Consider the following 18,335-nt stretch of genomic DNA (forward strand, 5'->3'; position numbering starts at 1 on the left):
AACCATGAAAACTTGACCCAAAAAATTACACTTGCTTTAAAAAACCTCAAATTCGCAATAAAACACCACATTAAGTAGTTTGACATGATCTTACATTATTAGTTTTTAATATTAGATAAAGATTAATGGAATACAATTGTTCAGAATATGTTAAGTCAAGTGAACCACATGAAGTGTCTCAAAGTATAACCATCATTTAAAAGGCCATTTTGTTAACATTTTGAAGAAGGTCATGTAACAGGAAGTGGTTTTACAGAGAAAGACTCCTGATGATCACAACTGCTGCCTGACAAGGTTAGAAGCTCTTAACAATTACTCATAAACTGATGTTTTTTGGATTTAGTCAGATTTGCTCAGTTTAAATGTCAAATGGTGTAACCCTAGAAAAACACTGATGATTCATAAGAATTCATTAAACTGAATATTTACTTTAAAAATACATTTCAAATATTGAGACCAAAGCCATGTGCTTACACAGCTGTCATATTCTGTTAGAGGACAATGCTGTCAAATATAAATAGTCTATGATGCTAATTTTGCAAGATATCAGTTGTTTATGATTCTAATTAGAGATATAACATAAAAAATTGTGTTTAACATGTACAGTAGCTTTAAAATACCTAAAAATCCAATACTTAATTTAAAGGAGAAACTCAAACATAACATCAGTAAAATATAATTATTTATATTTCTGCTATTTCATTACTAATATAAACAAAATTGAAATCACACTAAATAAATAAAACACATTTTCCTATTAGATGCCATATTTTAACAAGGAAAAAGTGACTCATCATTTTTTGCTTTTTTCTATGATACAACACACAAGTTAAATTTTAAGATAATTATTGTTGTAAAATGTTTTTTATCAGCACATAATTTACAGTTGAAGAAATTAGTTCATTGATTAAATGAAATTACAATGATTGTTTCTTAAATGGAATTAAAATATAATAAAAGAGTTTATCCTAATCATTTCTTGTTATTAGATATTCCTTTTTCTAAACTGAAATAAAAATCAAGGTCACTGAACCTTGTTGACGGTCATATTTGAGTTTCAGTGTCCATTTCTTCAACGAACAGCTTAACTGGAGAAGGAACCTGATCATGAAGTGAATCAGAACAATCTGATTATATGCAGGAAAATAAATGTGAACTGTGTTTTGTTACAAATCTTACATCATTTGTCACACAATGATTTAGAGAAGAAAATAGTTTTTAGGATATGTCCTGCTCAATATTGAAAAAACGTATGAAAATTTAACTGATTTAAATTTACTCTCCAATAGGCTCAGCAATGTGTTGATAGCGTTGGCTAAGAAAGAAGACATCCTTCAGGTTGTACTTTCCCACTCGGTTGTTTTTGTACAGATGCCACACAACGGCGAAGACAAGGACAGCCAGAACGATGACTGCTACCACCACAATAATAATAATGTAGATGTTGCTCTCTGTAGCAGGTTCGGTGACGACTGTGTGTAAAGAAAACAGGAATAGATACATATTATACATCAGAGCAATACCAAAACCAGAGGAAGTTCATTGAGGTCACGTGTTAAATTTCTCAAGTACTGTGAGAAAGCAATACCACAATTACTTTTCAGTGACTCTGTTGTGACTAACAATCATAACCTTGAAGACTGAAAATCATAAGACTTTAAACTCACCTTTGACATCCACAGTAAACTCTTTAGTTACTTTCCCCACAGAGTTTCTGACCAAACAGATGTACTGTCCTCCATCTGCACGAGTTACAGCCTCGATAATGAGAGTGCTGCCACTGATGGGGGAGCGAATGTTTGAAAGGAGCGTCCAGGTGTAGGAGGGGCTGGGGTTTCCCTCACTAGAGCAGTTCAGATGCAGAGGGTCTCCTTCTGTCACTGTGATCTGCTCTGGAGTCTCCTTCAGCTGAGGCTTGTCTGTGTGTTGATTTATTGAAATGAAAGTAATTTTGCCAAAGAAAGATGATGGAAAGTACCCAACTATTTCCCCCACAGTACTGGCCATAACCGGCCTTTCTATATCACTTTCAGTTTCTTCTTTTAGTAACCATTTATTTAAAGGATGTGTTCACAATTGGTCGGGTGCTGAAATGAACCCTTTAACAGCTGTAATCTTTTCTCCTGTTCATACTGACCATCAGAAGATCCCTTCATAATGCATTTACAATGTAAGTGATGGGGGGCAAAATCCACAGTCGTCCTGTGTTTATCTGAAGCTAATATGAAGCTTCAGCTGCCAAACTGATTCAAATTCAGACTGCTGAAGCCTCATAAGCTTCAGATAAAATGTTTTGCACAAAATGACTGCATAGACACACTGTGGATTCAGTCCTCCATCACTGTAAGTGCATTACGAGGGGATCCTCTAATGGCCTGTATGAACAGAAGGAACGATTACATGATTTGTTTCAAGACAGAATTGAAAGATTGTGAACCTATCTTTTAATGTTACTCTTTAAACAAAAGATACAAAAGAGGCTGTGATGTGATGTGCCTATCTATGGTCACCAATAGAGGGCACTGCAACATTGTTGTTATTGTGTGATACACAGTGTCCTCCAGTAGAAGACTAGCTGAGAGCTAAGTTACATGGCAGCCAGTAAGAACATGTTACCAGTGTACCGTTCATGAAGCCCTATATTGAATAAACGGTTAAGTAAAGCTGTATGTGTATGTGTACTTCATGACAGGTGCCAACATGATGACCAAATAAAGCTGTTTTTAAAGAGTTATGTGTTTGTGTTAAATGTTTGTCTGGCCATTGTCACATTAAAACTTTTACTAGCTGGCTCAGACATGAGATGTGTGTCAATTTTGTTTTCTCACTCACAGTAAACAGTGGCGGTGATGTTTTGTGACGTCACCACTGGAGGAGGCTGTGGTCCTTCAGCTCCCAGGTCTAGCTTTGCTTCACACCAGTACAGGTCTCCATCATCTTCTTTACTAGGGTTGATGTTCAGGGTGAAGGTCTTATTAACTGGTGTCTCCACTGGTTTATTCTTGACATTTTGTTGACCCAGTGATGTCTGTCCATGGTATAAGGTCACAGTGAGGTTACCAATAGGAGGAACTTCCTGGACTGTACACTGCAGAGTGTACTGATGACCCATATACATCGGCCCAGAGTGATTTAGGAAGCTGAGATGGACATTTTTTGGAGGATCTGAGGACACAAACAGAGGAACACACATAGTCAGATATATACATAATGTACATTGTGTCATTAAATCCTTGTTCAGCAATTTAAACTATAACTAAAAGTTAGCTTTAAGGATAATGTACTGTTTGAATTATTAAGAATCTGAAAACTTGCAGATCAGAAGAAGATGGTAAAGAGATCAAGGTATAGGTGAAGATATAGACAAAGACACAAGAAACAGAGAACAGTTAAAAGTCTGAACTCACTGTAGAAAACCACAGTAAACTTCACAGTAACATTCCCCGCAGCGTTTTGGACCAAACACAGGTACTGTCCTCCATCCACAGAAGTTACAGACTTAATATCGAGAGTGCTGCCATTGTAGGGGGAACGACTGGCTGACGGGAGCGTCCAGGTGTATGAGGGGCTGGGGTTTCCCTCACTAGAGCAGCTCAGGTGTAGGGGGCTTCCTGCTATGACGGTGATTGGATCTGGATGTGAAGACCCCTTCAGTTGAGGCTCATCTGTGTGTTGATGGGAGAAAGGGAGATATACAACATTTGTCTTTAATGATTTGATGGTTATTTAAGGAGTTGGAGTGATGATTATTATTATTTTGTCAGGCTCACAGTTAACAGTGGTGGTCATGTTTTGTGACGTCACCACTGGAGGAGGCTGTGGTCCTTCAGCTCCCAGGTCTAGCTTTGCTTCACACCAGTACAGGCCTCCATCATCTTTACTTGGGTTGATGTTCAGGATGAAGGTCTTACTAACTGGTGTCCCCACTGGTTTATTCTTGACATTTTGTTGACCCAGTGATGTCTGTCCATGATAGAAGGTCACAGTGAGGTTACCAATAGGAGGAACTTCCTGGACTGTACACTGCAGAGTGTACTGATGACCCATATACATCGGCCCAGAGTGATTTAGGAAGCTGAGATGGATATTTTTTGGAGGATCTGAGGACACAAACAGAGGAACACACATAGTCAGATATGTACATAATGTACATTGTGACATTAAATAATTGTTCAGCAATTTAAACTATAACTAAAAGTTAGCTTTTTAAGGATAGTGTACTGTTTGAATTATTAAGAATCTGAAAACTTGCAGATTGTGTTGTGTAGAAGAAGATGGTAAAGAGATCAAGGTATAGGTGAAGATATAGACAAAGACATTAAAAAACACAACAGTTAAAAGTCTGAACTCACTGTAGAAATCCACAGTAAACTTCACAGTAACATTCCCCGCAGCGTTTTGGACCAAACACAGGTACTGTCCTCCATCCACAGAAGTTACAGACTTAATATTGAGAGTGTCGCCACTGAAGGGGGAACGACTGGCTGACGGGAGCGTCCAGGTGTATGAGGGGTTGGGGTTTCCCTCACTAGAGCAGTTCAGGTGTAGGGGGCTTCCTGCTATGACGGTGATTGGATCTGGATGTGAAGACTCCTTCAGTTCAGGCTTATCTGTGTGTTGATTGATGGGAGAAAGGGAGATATACAACATCTGTCTTTAATGATTTCATGGTTTTTTAAGGAGTTGGAGTGATGATGATTATTATTTTGTCAGACTCACAGTAAACAGTGGTGGTGATGTTTTGTGACGTCACCACTGGAGGAGGTTGTGGACCTTCAGCTCCCAGGTCTAGCTTGGCTTCACACCAGTACAGCCCTCCATCATCTTTACTAGGGTTGATGTCCAGGGTGAAGGTCTCAGTCACTGGCTCCTTTGTTGTGTTGCTGGACTGTCGTCTCTGTAGTTCTGTCTGTCCTCTGTAGAAAGTCACATTGAGGTTACCAATAGGAGCAACTTCCTGGACTGTACACTGCAGAGTGTACTGATGACCTGCAAACATCGGCCCAGAGTGGTTTCGGAAACTGAGATGGACATTTATTGGAGGCTCTGGGGACACAAACAAAATGCTATGAGAGAAACAAACAGTAATATAAAGGTTGTGAACTAAAGCTGACTAAATATGAAAAAAACAAAATCTATTCACTATACTTATTTCTTATTTTGATCATTAAATTGTTACTGCAAGTTTACTTACGATAGATGGTTATATAAATCCTGGTACTACACGGGTCATCATCATCAGTATAGTAGCATATTGGAGATGTGTCCCATTCAGTCAGGCTGTCAACCTTCCATGAAATTGTGGTTCCATTTTCTTCAATGGACCCCACAGCATGCTCCACCCCAAATATGTCACTTGTGCAATTATGTTGACAAACAAGGCACGTGGCAGAGGCTGGGTCACCATACTTCACTACAAGTCTGGGCGGAGTGAAAACAGGATTTTCTGTACAGTTTGCATCTGTAAGAAAGACATGAAATACTGAGATGAAGAACTTAGTAACAAAATAGTACGGCTGTCATTTTAACAGCGTTAAATTTTTTTACGCGCTTACATTGTGTCCAACCTGTAGTTTGGAAATAAGGAAGCGATGCAGCGGTAACATTTTGGATAACAAGCAGAGTCGCAAAAACCAAACACACAGCTGATACAGAGATGTTCTCCCGCTCGCCAAAGGTGCGTGCGTGTGTACGGGAATGAATGTAACTAGTTCCTAACTGATATCATAATGACAACAGATTTTTTAAAACATTTGTATGAAGTAATCCACTCCCATGTTAATAAGAGGATTACAAACTTGAAAAATATCCCTTTAAAATAAAATAAAATAAAAATCAGGAATCTGTAAAGCATATAAAACATAAATGCCGTCATTCAAGAAAACTAAAATGAACTGCTCTAGTGAGGGAAACCCCATGCAGCAGTTACATTTTGGATAACAAGCAGAGTTTAAAATACCAAACACACAGCTGATACAGAGAGATGTTATCCCGCTCGCCAAAGGTGCGTGTGAACGGGAATGAATGTATTTATGAATGTAACTAGTTCCTAACTGATATAACTAACAGATTTTAATTTTTTTTGTTATTAAACAAAATAATTTGCTTATTAATATCTCATACATGTACATCTCATCAGGTCTTTTCAATGAAAAATATACAGACAGAAAATAGGTTTTTAAAAAAAGTAAAAAAACAAAAGTACCTACACTCTCGATCACAGCACTCCTGAGCAGGTATACTACCTAAATTTATAGGTAACTTGAGTATCCAAAAAATGGAAAATGATAATGATAATTACAAAATGACAACAATAACTGTAGTAGTAGTGGGTTTATCTACCCCATATGTACCTTCCTTTATCCAAGATTACTCCTGTGAACAGAACCTTATCAAAGGGGTGGTAATAACAACGATGACAAGAGCAAAAGTAACTCAAATAATAGTAATAATAATAAGTAAAATAAAGAAACCTTGCTGCGTACATGTATAGCATTAACTAAATGTAATTACTACACCAGAAACAAAACAGAACCAGATGAGTGAAGTCAGAAACTAGTGGGGGGGGGGGGGGGGCTGTCACTTTAACCAACATCTTGCCTATAGGTTGCCAGATAGTTGGTCCAGACATTCCAGTAACTCTCAAACTTATCTTGTTCAAGCTTCAGAATGAATGTTAACTTCTCCATTATGAAAATATCCTGAACCACTTTGATCCAGTCTTCCAGTCTTTGACTGTAGGAGAGTCTTTTGCCAACCATTTCCTTGTGATTGCTTTTGTACTTGCTAGTAGTAAAATATTAAACACATATTTGTTTTCAGGTTCCTTCAGTGTCCGGTCTTAGCCCCAGACATAAGGACGCAAACCCTAATGGGATCACTACATTCATGATTTTCTCCATGTTCAATTTGATTTCTTTCCAATATTTTGAAATGACCGGGCAATCCCAAAACACATGAAAATGTGTTGCCTTACATAACTAACATTTGTATGAAGTAATCCACTCCCATGTTAAGAGGATTAATCGCAAGTTAACTCATGACAATCACACAAATAAATATTGCAATCGATTGACAGCCCTAAAGATGAGCAATTAAACATACTATAAAGCATATAAATGAAAGGAATAGTTCAGGCAGGAAGGGGGAAACGGGGGCTCAGGCAAAGGTGGTTGGGTCTCTCTAAATCTCTGCTGGGGATTGAGGTTGAGTCCGCTTGCTCTCAGTTGCTACTCTAGGGCTCCGGTACGGTGGCCCTGAAGTGCAAATCACAACAGCAAATCACAAAACACAACAGCAAATCACAAAACACAACAGCAAATCGCAAAACACAACAGCAAATCTCAAAACACAACAGCAAATCAGAAGACACAACAGCATTAGAGAGACTCACAAAGGAAAAGGTAGATACATATGCAGTTGTGAACTGTAAATTAACAATATCCATGAAAAAAACCCTTAAAACATTCTCGTTTTACATGTCAGTTGTATGTGTTTTTATTCATCCAGGATATCTGATATCCTGATGTATTCATCTTTAGTCATCCTTTTAATAAATAAATCTAATCTCCACTGATTCAAACAATGACTTATGACTTTAAACAATAAGAAGAGTGAATTGTGATTTGAAAATGAAAGCAAAGGAAAATATAAAAACACTACAAAATACATGAAATATAAATGTGCTTTTGAGCTTTTAAGGCAAACGTTCAATGGAGTTCAACAGCTGCAGAACAGTAAACATATTAACATTGTCTTGAACAAGTAGCACAGTTCATTTCAGAAGTCATAATCTTATTTATACAGTGAATATGCCCCTTTTAAGGTAATATGCCCCTTTTAAGGTTGGCTGAAGTCTGTAGCTCATAGAAAACTCTGAACTTACCAGCAGTGACCGCATGGATGCCGGGTAGAAAACTGATCACAGAAACAGCCACAAGAACAAACCGATCAAACATTATACCCAGATATTGTCTCGTTAAAAAGATAAAACACTGAAAAATCGTTGAACAACAACACGAAAGTGGTCGGAAAGTGAATGCACTCTGAACGTGGTCCACTCCCTTCTTTCTATTGAATATTGTTGGCAGCACAGCTTGTTTTTAAGTTTTTTTAGTCACACTTTCAAAGTCAATAACAGGTGGCTGTGGCATGTGAAAGTTACTGGTCAGGAAACCACTTTCAGAAAAAGATCCGGCCAGTCACCAGAGAAGGTGGGTCCTTGGTTCCTTGATCAGGATTTTTTTTTTTTTTTAAGTATGTTTTTTGGGCTTTTTTGCCTCCAATGTAAATAGTAGAGAGAAAGACAGGAACTCGGAGGCAGAGAGGGGGGAACAACATGCAGGATAGGACCGCTCGGCGCGGGACTCGAACCAGGGTCGACTGCAGCCTCAACACATGGGACGGGCCCTCCACCCACCGAGCCAAACACCACCACCCGCTGATCAAGAAATTTTTATATGTCTTTCCCAACAGTGCTTCATCTGAAATACATGGCTCTCAAAAATAATGTAGTGGTGCATTGATTTAAAAAGTGGTGCACACAACTGCAATCAAACAATATTAATACTGTTCATAATCATTGTGATTTCAAGACCGGTCAAATTGAGTTAAATAAATGCAGTGGAGTAGAGAGAACAATATTTCCCTCTGAAATGTAGTGAAGAGGAGGTATAAAGTACAAGGACTTCAAAATCCCTCTCGTCCTCTCTACGCTGAGCTGAGGCAGTTCAGCCACAGACTCATCCAGCCATGTGCCTCAAAGTGTTTGGGAGGCTCCTTCATACCATCAGCCATCAGACTGCACAACACCACAGCTCCCAGTATACCTCCCACCAGACCCGGCCCTAACCAATGTGGCGCCCTAGGCAAGATTTTAGGTGGCGCCCCCCTTGCATCGAAGTAAATTCCACTGCTGGTGTTCATACTCACAAGAAACTGAATAGCTTTATCTTGGACATTCTTTTATTTAAAGAAAGAAATTGCCCAATCAAAATACTTAGAACAAATTAGAAAGAAATACAAAAAAAATATGATATGAATATATGAAATATAATATAAATAGCTTACATAAAGTATAAGAATTAAATACCCACAAAATAAAAAGTGTAAACAAGTGACATGCTGCTGCATCACTTCTGGGTGGTGCTGCTGAGGTGGAGGCAACAGGAGGAGCGCTTGATGCTGGAGGTGGCCCAAGATTTGCAGGGGTGGGACTGAGAAACCTCAACAGTGCATCTGAAGAGAGAAGGAGTATGTGACACCAGTCTAATAATAAATATGATATGATACATAGGCTAATATGAGAATAAAATAAAATGAAATGAAATAATAAATGAAAAATCTAAGAGATACATGCATGATGTTCACTATACTGTACATGTATAATATACAATGTACTTTTTCTGATATGCAAACTATATAAGATTCAATGTTATTGTCATTACAACAAAATACTGATTAGCAGAATGCAAAGAAGTAGTAAACTGCAGTATAATATAGAATGTGGGAATGATAAGTTATGCTATAACATGATGTGCACTTTAACACTGATGTAAAGTTTATCACTATAAACACACTTTAGACAATATGAACTGTAACACAACATACAGCTAGGCTTACAACTATAATAAAAGGGTGGAAAAGGAATAGCATTTTGATTGACTATTACAAGCTAAGAAAACGTTAGCTAACCAGATGTTAATAAAAATGCTGAATAGATCTAATATTTACACATTTCCCTGAGGAAACCCAGCGAGCACAAACCCTAATTTCATCGTTTGATTCCCGGTTGAAAACAGGTTGATATGAGGTCTGAACGTCTTTTCAACCGTCTAAAAACAGTTGCAACATCAACGTGTCACAAAACACACATTTGTTTGATGTCGGTTGATAATTACCTCAGTTGTAGCTCTCTACAGAGATTGTATTGATTATTTTTACGTTTTTTCTATAAATGAGAGGAGGTGAAATGACGTCTAAACAAAACGTAATTTCAAAGCATTTAATGTTGAATAAAATATCATAAATATGAAACTATATAGGCTATGTCTGCACACTAAATAAGCTGGGAATTTTCTATACAGCAATTCCCGGTGAAATATGTTTTCTATGTGAAAGTTGAATAAACGTCTCCATATAGCCGGTAAAAAAACTTTCACTTTTCAACCAATTTTCAACGTCTTTTCACCGGTTACCATAGATACACGTCTTTTAGACGTCTTTTCAACCAAAATGTGCTTGCTGGGAAGTAAGGTGGGAGTAGTTACATTACTATTTTCCATAACAACTTAGGCTCTTCCATAACATTAACTGGCGTTAAAACTAACAGTTTAACAAACCATGTTATGCTAATGAATAACGACGTTATCGCCGTTCTGCAACACACAAATAATGTCATGACATCATCTTTATTGTAACATTACCTCTGTCTTTGTCTCGTTTTTCCTCCTCTTCTTTTCTTTTTTTCCCTCCCCTGGGCACCAGACAGTTTGGGACGTTATGACCTATTGCTTGCCTTGCCTTGGGGTCACATTAAAAAACGACCATCCTCCCCCAGGTAGCAGGTACAGTCTAATTAGTGGGGGTATCATATTAAGACATGATACCAAGTAGTTTTAAGGATAGTGGAAGTTACATTTTTTTTCTTCCCCCATTTGTGGCGCCCCCTGGATGGACGGCGCCCTTAGCATTTGCCTATACTGCCTATGCCACGGGCCGGCCCTGCCTCCCACTCCCACTAAAAAAGACTGATGCTGTCCTTACTATGTAAATCCTAGGAACATTGCACACATGTATATAATATCAGGAATTTATGCAATTGCATATTTATATGTACATTTTTAAATTCTACCTAGGGGGATCAATAAAGATACTTTACCTTACCTTAGTTAAGTTGGATTAGGGTAATATGGAACACTGACTAATGTGGGACAACTAAGCGCCAGAGCATTTATCTCTTTTTCTATTCAATTACTTTAAAGCCAACTAGTATATGCGCACTGTATAGTTGTATTGTTTAAAATTACATGTGAACATACTGTACAGGCTACTAGTTTTTCTAACCTAAAAACTATGGATATGGACATTTCAGAAAGTTTTGGTAGATATAAGGTTACTTTGTATAAATCTAAGTATTTCTAAGCCTAAAAACTAGTGTCCCTGATTATAAAATCTACTAATTCAGAAACAATTTGGCATGAGGAATATTAATATAAGTGCCATGTTCCTTTTGAGTACAATATCCTAAAACTGTCTTCTGATTTAACAAGGAAACATCTCAGGGATTTCATAATGATATAATAATGTATTGTATTCATATGTAAATAAGGTAAACAAGTCGCTGCTTTTAGTCTTTGAAGCTGTTTCAAAATAAACAGTATTCAGAGGTCTACCGTTAATTTAGCAGTTAATTAAGATAGATATATCAGATTTTGGATAGACAAACAATACATGTAAGTATATGAGGTCATTATTTCTTTGGCTCTTCGCATACACATATATAACAATAAGAAAAATGTGGAAAATTCCCAGACTTGTCCTTTAAGTAAACACTTTCTTGGATTCTGAGCTATTTGCACCACCCTTCCTCAGTTTCCTCACTGCTAGTGGTCTGACCCTCTTAACTTATCACCACCAAGTCATACATACAAACATATTGATCTGTGCATGATATCTGTCAGCCAATAGGGAATGTACACTTCAGCTACCAAATTGAAAGTAGTGGACAAAGTAGGGGAAGTTTGGTGCTAATAACTTGTGCACAGCTGTCAAAATAAACATTGCTCAGCCTCCTGGAACAATCTTAACAGCACAGTTTCCTGAGAGCCCACCCATGATTATAGTCATGTACTGCTTTCCAGTTCTCTCATTTATCCTTTATCGGTCCTATGTTTTGTTGCATACAAATAGGTGTAGGATGTAGAGTCTGTCTTATGCCAAAGTTATAAGATATAATCAGTGAATTGGGATGCAGTATGTCCGTGATTGCAAAACCATCTGCACCATATAGCAGTAGCGATACCTAAAGAAGAGGAAAAGAAACAAGGAAACCACACAGCACGTAACACCCCCACCCATGAAAATCAACCCCACCTCCCAAATAATATAAATCTTGCACACTTATGCCACCACCCACTCTTACCCACGGGACAGCATGTCTGCCACCAGATTCTCAGCCCCCCTTTTATGTCTGGATGTTGTAACTCTGGGCCTGGAGTACCCAGCGCATCAACCGCTGGTTGCTATTGTACATCTGTGTAAGAAAGACAAGCGGGTTATGATCAGTGAAGACAGTTACCGGTATAGAGGTCGAGCCTACATAGACTTCAAAATGCTGCAGGGTAAGAAGCATGGCAAGTGTTTCCTTCTCGATAGTGGAGTAGTTTAACTGGTGTTTTTTAAACTTCACGGAGAAGTACACTGGGTGACACACCGTATCAGCACCATCCTCAAGCAGCACTGCTCAAGCTCCAAGGGCACTAGCGTCCACCTCCAGTTTAAAAGGCCTAGAGAAGTTGGGTGCAGCCAGCAGGCATGTGCACACATATGGCCCTAGGGGTGCTTGAGCCCCTGCCCTTTTTGCCTCGTATTGAAAAGTGCCCTGTGTGTGTGTGTGTGTGTGTGTGTTTTAAATAACATTAATTCATTCCTGTTAGGGGAAAAAACAAAAACGGGGTTGTTGTGTGTGTTGAGCCGCTGCTCCTCTGTCCGTTGCGGCTCCGCTCGGTCACAGAGCCGCCAGAGAGAGAGAGAGAGAGAGAGAGAGAGAGAGAGAGAGAGAGATGCCCCATGGATAAGGAGACGTGACAGTGGAGCAACGTGAACCTGTGAGTTATGGTCTAACTAGTCGCCGTCCACTTATTCAACGTGCTTAAATATGTTTAATATTTCAATAAAACGCTCTATTTTAGTCTATTAATCAGCTTCTATTTTTGCCGGACGTCAATATAGCACAGAGCAGATCGTGCGGGACAGGAAAACGTGTACAAAATACAAAATAAAACATCGGGTTAACTTTCAAAATAAAATGCACCGTGTTTACTTTTTCCCAAACTACAGGTCTGAAGTTTAGATATAAACTAACTATTGTGACTTTGATAATGTGAATGAACTCATGTTGACAATAATTTGTTGATACAAAAGAAAGAGCAAATGCATCACTTTCACCTACACAGGACACACAGCTAAGTAGTTAGCTTTCTATTAGCACTTTATTTTTTAATTTTACATTAATTTCCATATTGTATAAAGGACCGGGGAAAAAAATTGGTGTGCGCTCTGCACGCACACATGCTGCCCTTTTTTGAGTTTGAGCCCCTGCCCCTCTATAATCATGTGCGCGTACCTGGCAGCCAGAACTGGAGCGCTGCAGAGAAGAGACTTGGCAGCAGCAAAGGCATGCTCACAATCCTCATTCTAAGCAAAAGGAACAACAGGACTACACAGCTTAATCAGGGGTGCCACCATCACAGAGAAGTTCTCACTGATTGTCTATTTTTCTACAAACTGAGATGTGTGCCATCAGGATAATATTAAAGATGGCATAATCACATACACATTTTATAGGTGGTGGCTTTAGATACTGTATTTTACCATTTATATTATTGTTCATCAAAAGGAAACAGGAAATTTTCTTTTTTTTTTTAAATTTGAGATAATTTTCGATTTAAAGGCGCACTTGGGAATACATTATTTAATATATACTGTACATATGCACCATGTACTGGTTATCAGCAACAGCACTTGGGAGATATACCTCATTCAATCAACCTTTCATGAAATCATGGTTTCTGTTGAGTTTCCTACAGACTTTTCCAACCCAAATATGTCACTTGTGCAATTGCTGACAAACAAGGCACGTTGCAGAGGCTGGGTCAACATACTTGACAATCAGTCTGGACGGAGTGAAAACAGGTTTTTCTCTAAACAGTTGCCCTGGTAAATCTGTCTATTGTAAAAGAATAATCCATCAAACTCAGAACAAACACAGTAAATGTGTAAATGATGCAAAATTAACTTCTTTTTTTTTTTTTAAATCTCCGGTCTCTCTTTGGTCAGTGTGTACTCAGACTGAGTGATTCAGCTGTACTCTGAGTATGAGCTGTTATCATCAGACGGATACAGAGCTCAGAGGTGTGAGTTGAATTGTTTTGTCCCTTTATTCCTTTATCAGTGGAAATATTAAATAGTATCTTAAAATAAGTAGAGCTTATTGCAAGAATCAGCGACAGCTCAATGTTGTTTGTTGACTGTAGGCAATTGGACGTTTCCATTCTGAAGCATAGGCCGAGGACCTTTGTATATTTAATGTGTGCTGGTGTTGTGACCAGGCATTGTATGTGTGTATGCACATATACACATACATGGATTTATAAGTGTGTGACCCACATGTTGATTTTGAGCATTTTGAATTTAACAAATATCAATAATTTGAAGACTTTCTAAATGCATTTGTGTAAAAATCAAATCATTAAGATTATTTTTTTAAATTTTCATCCAAATCTTTTTACAGTTTTCAAATCTTATTTTTTCTGTATCAAATCAAATTTTTTTATGGTTTCAAGTCTGTTTTTGAATTTCAAACATTCGACCCTGATATTGCTTTGGGGGCGTGGTATGAAGGGAGAGGGTCGTGAAATAACAATGGACATCATAATAATGAAGGAGGGCGTCTCCTCTATCACCTTAAACTTGGTTGGTAATGGCTGCTGTTGCTGGTATCTCCTGAGCAGGTAAGAAGATGATCCTTGGAAGGAAGGAAAGCACAAAAGATGGAGACACATTGCATGTTTTGGTGTTTTTATGGGATCTGTTGACAACAAGCAAATATAGAAAAACACTAGTTTGTCAGATAAACAATCTTACCTCTAGCTTTATAAGATGAAATGTGACGAATATAGTGGCAAAAGATTATATGTATCATATATTATATGTATCAAGTTTAACAGAGGACATGGCCCTATAACACCGTACATAGTGAATAATATAGAGTTTTAAAAATAGATTAAATTAATCTAAGCAACGGACATCTCTCCGTTAATAAAGTAACTTCCATATGTTGGTTCAAACCTGCTTTTAACTATGTTGGTCAACGACATGATGCTACTTTCTTTGTGTCCATGTGGTTTAGTCAAATTTAAAAAAGGGGTTCAAATTTGAAAATAAACCTCTGAATACCTTGCACACATTCATTTCTTGTGGACCCAGTATAAAATATATACTTTTAATCCATTTTGAAACATTATAGGATTATGGCAAAAATGTCTAAGTGGTATAACCTTGAAAACTTGACCCAAAAAATTACACTTGCTTTAAAAAACCTCAAATTCGCAATAAAACACCACATTAAGTAGTTTGACATGATCTTACATTATTAGTTTTTAATATTAAATAAAGATTAATGGAATACAATTGTTCAGAATATGTTAAGTCAAGTGAACCACATGAAGTGTCTCAAAGTGTAACCATCATTTAAAAGGCCATTTTGTTAACATTTTGAAGAAGGTCATGTAACAGGAAGTGGTTTTACAGAGAAAGACTCCTGATGATCACAACTGCTGCCTGACAAGGTTAGAAGCTCTTAACAATTACTCATAAACTGATGTTTTTTGGATTTAGTCAGGTTTGCTCAGTTTAAATGTCAAATGGTGTAACCCTAGAAAAACACTGATGATTCATAAGAATTCATTAAACTGAATATTTACTTTAAAAATACATTTCAAATATTGAGACCAAAGCCATGTGCTTACACAGCTGTCATATTCTGTTAGAGGACAATGCTGTCAAATATAAATAGTCTATGATGCTAATTTTGCAAGATATCAGTTGTTTATGATTCTAATTAGAGATATAACATAAAAAATTGTGTTTAACATGTACAGTAGCTTTAAAATACCTAAAAATCCAATACTTAATTTAAAGGAGAAACTCAAACATAACATCAGTAAAATATAATTATGTATATTTCTGCTATTTCATTACTAATATAAACAAAATTGAAATCACACTACATAAATAAAACACATTTTCCTATTAGATGCCAAATTTTAACAAGGAAAAAGTGACTCATCATTTTTTGCTTTTTTCTATGATACAACACACAAGTTAAATTTTAAGATAATTATTGTTGTAAAATGTTTTTTATCAGCACATAATTTACAGTTGAAGAAATTAGTTCATTGATTAAATGAAATTACAATGATTGTTTCTTAAATGGAATTAAAATATAATAAAAGAGTTTATCCTAATCATTTCTTGTTATTAGATCTAAACTGAAATAAAAATCAAGGTGACTGAACCTTGTTGACGGTCATATTTGAGTTTCAGTGTCCATTTCTTCAACAAACAGCTTAACTGGAGAAGGAACCTGATCAGGAAGTGAATCAGAACAATCTGATTATATACAGGAAAATTAATGTGAACTGTGTTTTGTTACAAATCTTACATCATTTGTCACACAATGATTTAGAGAAGAAAATAGTTTTTAGGATATGTCCTGCTCAATATTGAAAAAACGTATGAAAATTTAACTGATTTAAATTTACTCTCCAATAGGCTCAGCAATGTGTTGATAGCGTTGGCTAAGAAAGAAGACATCCTTCAGGTTGTACTTTCCCACTCGGTTGTTTTTGTACAGATGCCACACAACGGCGAAGACAAGGACAGCCAGAACGATGACTGCTACCACCACAATAATAATAATGTAGATGTTGCTCTCTGTAGCAGGTTCGGTGACGACTGTGTGTAAAGAAAACAGGAATAGATACATGTTATACATCAGAGCAATACCAAAACCAGAGGAAGTTCATTGAGGTCACATGTTAAATTTCTCAAGTACTGTGAGAAAGCAATACCACAATTACTTTTCAGTGACTCTGTTGTGACTAACAATCATAACCCTGAAGTCTGAAAATCACAAGACTTTAAACTCACCTTTGACATCCACAGTAAACTCTTTAGTTACTTTCCCCACAGAGTTTCTGACCAAACAGATGTACTGTCCTCCATCTGCACGAGTTACAGCCTCGATAATGAGAGTGCTGCCACTGATGGGGAAGCGAATGTTTGAAAGGAGCGTCCAGGTGTAGGAGGGGCTGGGGTTTCCCTCACTAGAGCAGTTCAGATGCAGAGGGTCTCCTTCTGTCACTGTGATCTGCTCTGGAGTCTCCTTCAGCTGAGGCTTGTCTGTGTGTTGATTTATTGAAATGAAAGTAATTTTGCCAAAGAAAGATGATGGAAAGTACCCAACTATTTCCCCCACAGTACTGGCCATAACCGGCCTTTCTATATCACTTTCAGTTTCTTCTTTTAGTAACCATTTATTTAAAGGATGTGTTCACAATTGGTCGGGTGCTGAAATGAACCCTTTAACAGCTGTAATCTTTTCTCCTGTTCATACTGACCATCAGAAGATCCCTTCATAATGCATTTACAATGTAAGTGATGGGGGGCAAAATCCACAGTCGTCCTGTGTTTATCTGAAGCTAATATGAAGCTTCAGCTGCCAAACTGATTCAAATTCAGACTGCTGAAGCCTCATAAGCTTCAGATAAAATGTTTTGCACAAAATGACTGCATAGACACACTGTGGATTCAGTCCTCCATCACTGTAAGTGCATTACGAGGGGATCCTCTAATGGCCTGTATGAACAGAAGGAACGATTACATGATTTGTTTCAAGACAGAATTGAAAGATTGTGAACCTATCTTTTAATGTTACTCTTTAAACAAAAGATACAAAAGAGGCTGTGATGTGATGTGCCTATCTATGGTCACCAATAGAGGGCACTGCAACATTGTTGTTATTGTGTGATACACAGTGTCCTCCAGTAGAAGACTAGCTGAGAGCTAAGTTACATGGCAGCCAGTAAGAACATGTTACCAGTGTACCGTTCATGAAGCCCTATATTGAATAAACGGTTAAGTGAAGCTGTATGTGTACTTCATGACAGACGCCAACATGATGACCAAATAAAGCTGTTTTTAAAGAGTTATGTGTTTGTGTGAAATGTTTGTCTGGCCATTGTCACATTAAAACTTTTACTAGCTGGCTCAGAGATGAGATGTGTGTCAATTTTGTTTTCTCACTCACAGTAAACAGTGGCGGTGATGTTTTGTGACGTCACCACTGGAGGAGGCTGTGGTCCTTCAGCTCCCAGGTCTAGCTTGGCTTCACACCAGTACAGGTCTCCATCATCTTCTTTAGTAGGGTTGATGTTCAGGGTGAAGGTCTCATTAACTGGTGTCTCCACTGGTTTATTCTTAACATTTTGTTGACCCAGTGATGTCTGTCCATGGTAGAAGGTCACAGTGAGGTTACCAATAGGAGGAACCTC

The 18,335-nt window shown here is 37.6% G+C and overlaps 2 protein-coding genes across 2 annotated transcripts; both read right to left on the reverse strand.

Moving 5' to 3' along the window:
- Nucleotides 1-1,275: 1,275 nt before the first annotated feature.
- On the reverse strand, nucleotides 1,276-2,007 carry LOC128365289 (cell surface A33 antigen-like). Its single transcript, XM_053325969.1, has 2 exons — nucleotides 1,668-2,007; nucleotides 1,276-1,451 (listed from the first exon to the last, which is right to left on the reverse strand). Exons 1-2 carry the CDS (start codon nucleotides 2,005-2,007, stop codon nucleotides 1,276-1,278), a joined length of 516 nt encoding a protein of 171 aa, XP_053181944.1.
- A 1,719-nt stretch (nucleotides 2,008-3,726) lies between these two features.
- Nucleotides 3,727-13,400, reverse strand: LOC128365299 (vascular cell adhesion protein 1-like). The gene is made up of 5 exons (XM_053325981.1): nucleotides 13,346-13,400; nucleotides 5,195-5,461; nucleotides 4,720-5,046; nucleotides 4,353-4,610; nucleotides 3,727-4,100 (listed from the first exon to the last, which is right to left on the reverse strand). Exons 1-5 carry the CDS (start codon nucleotides 13,398-13,400, stop codon nucleotides 3,727-3,729), a joined length of 1,281 nt encoding a protein of 426 aa, XP_053181956.1.
- Between the last annotated feature and the right edge of the window lie 4,935 nt (nucleotides 13,401-18,335).

Source organism: Scomber japonicus, chromosome 2 (assembly GCF_027409825.1).
Source record: "Scomber japonicus isolate fScoJap1 chromosome 2, fScoJap1.pri, whole genome shotgun sequence".
In the NCBI taxonomy this organism is placed as follows: domain Eukaryota; kingdom Metazoa; phylum Chordata; class Actinopteri; order Scombriformes; family Scombridae; genus Scomber; species Scomber japonicus.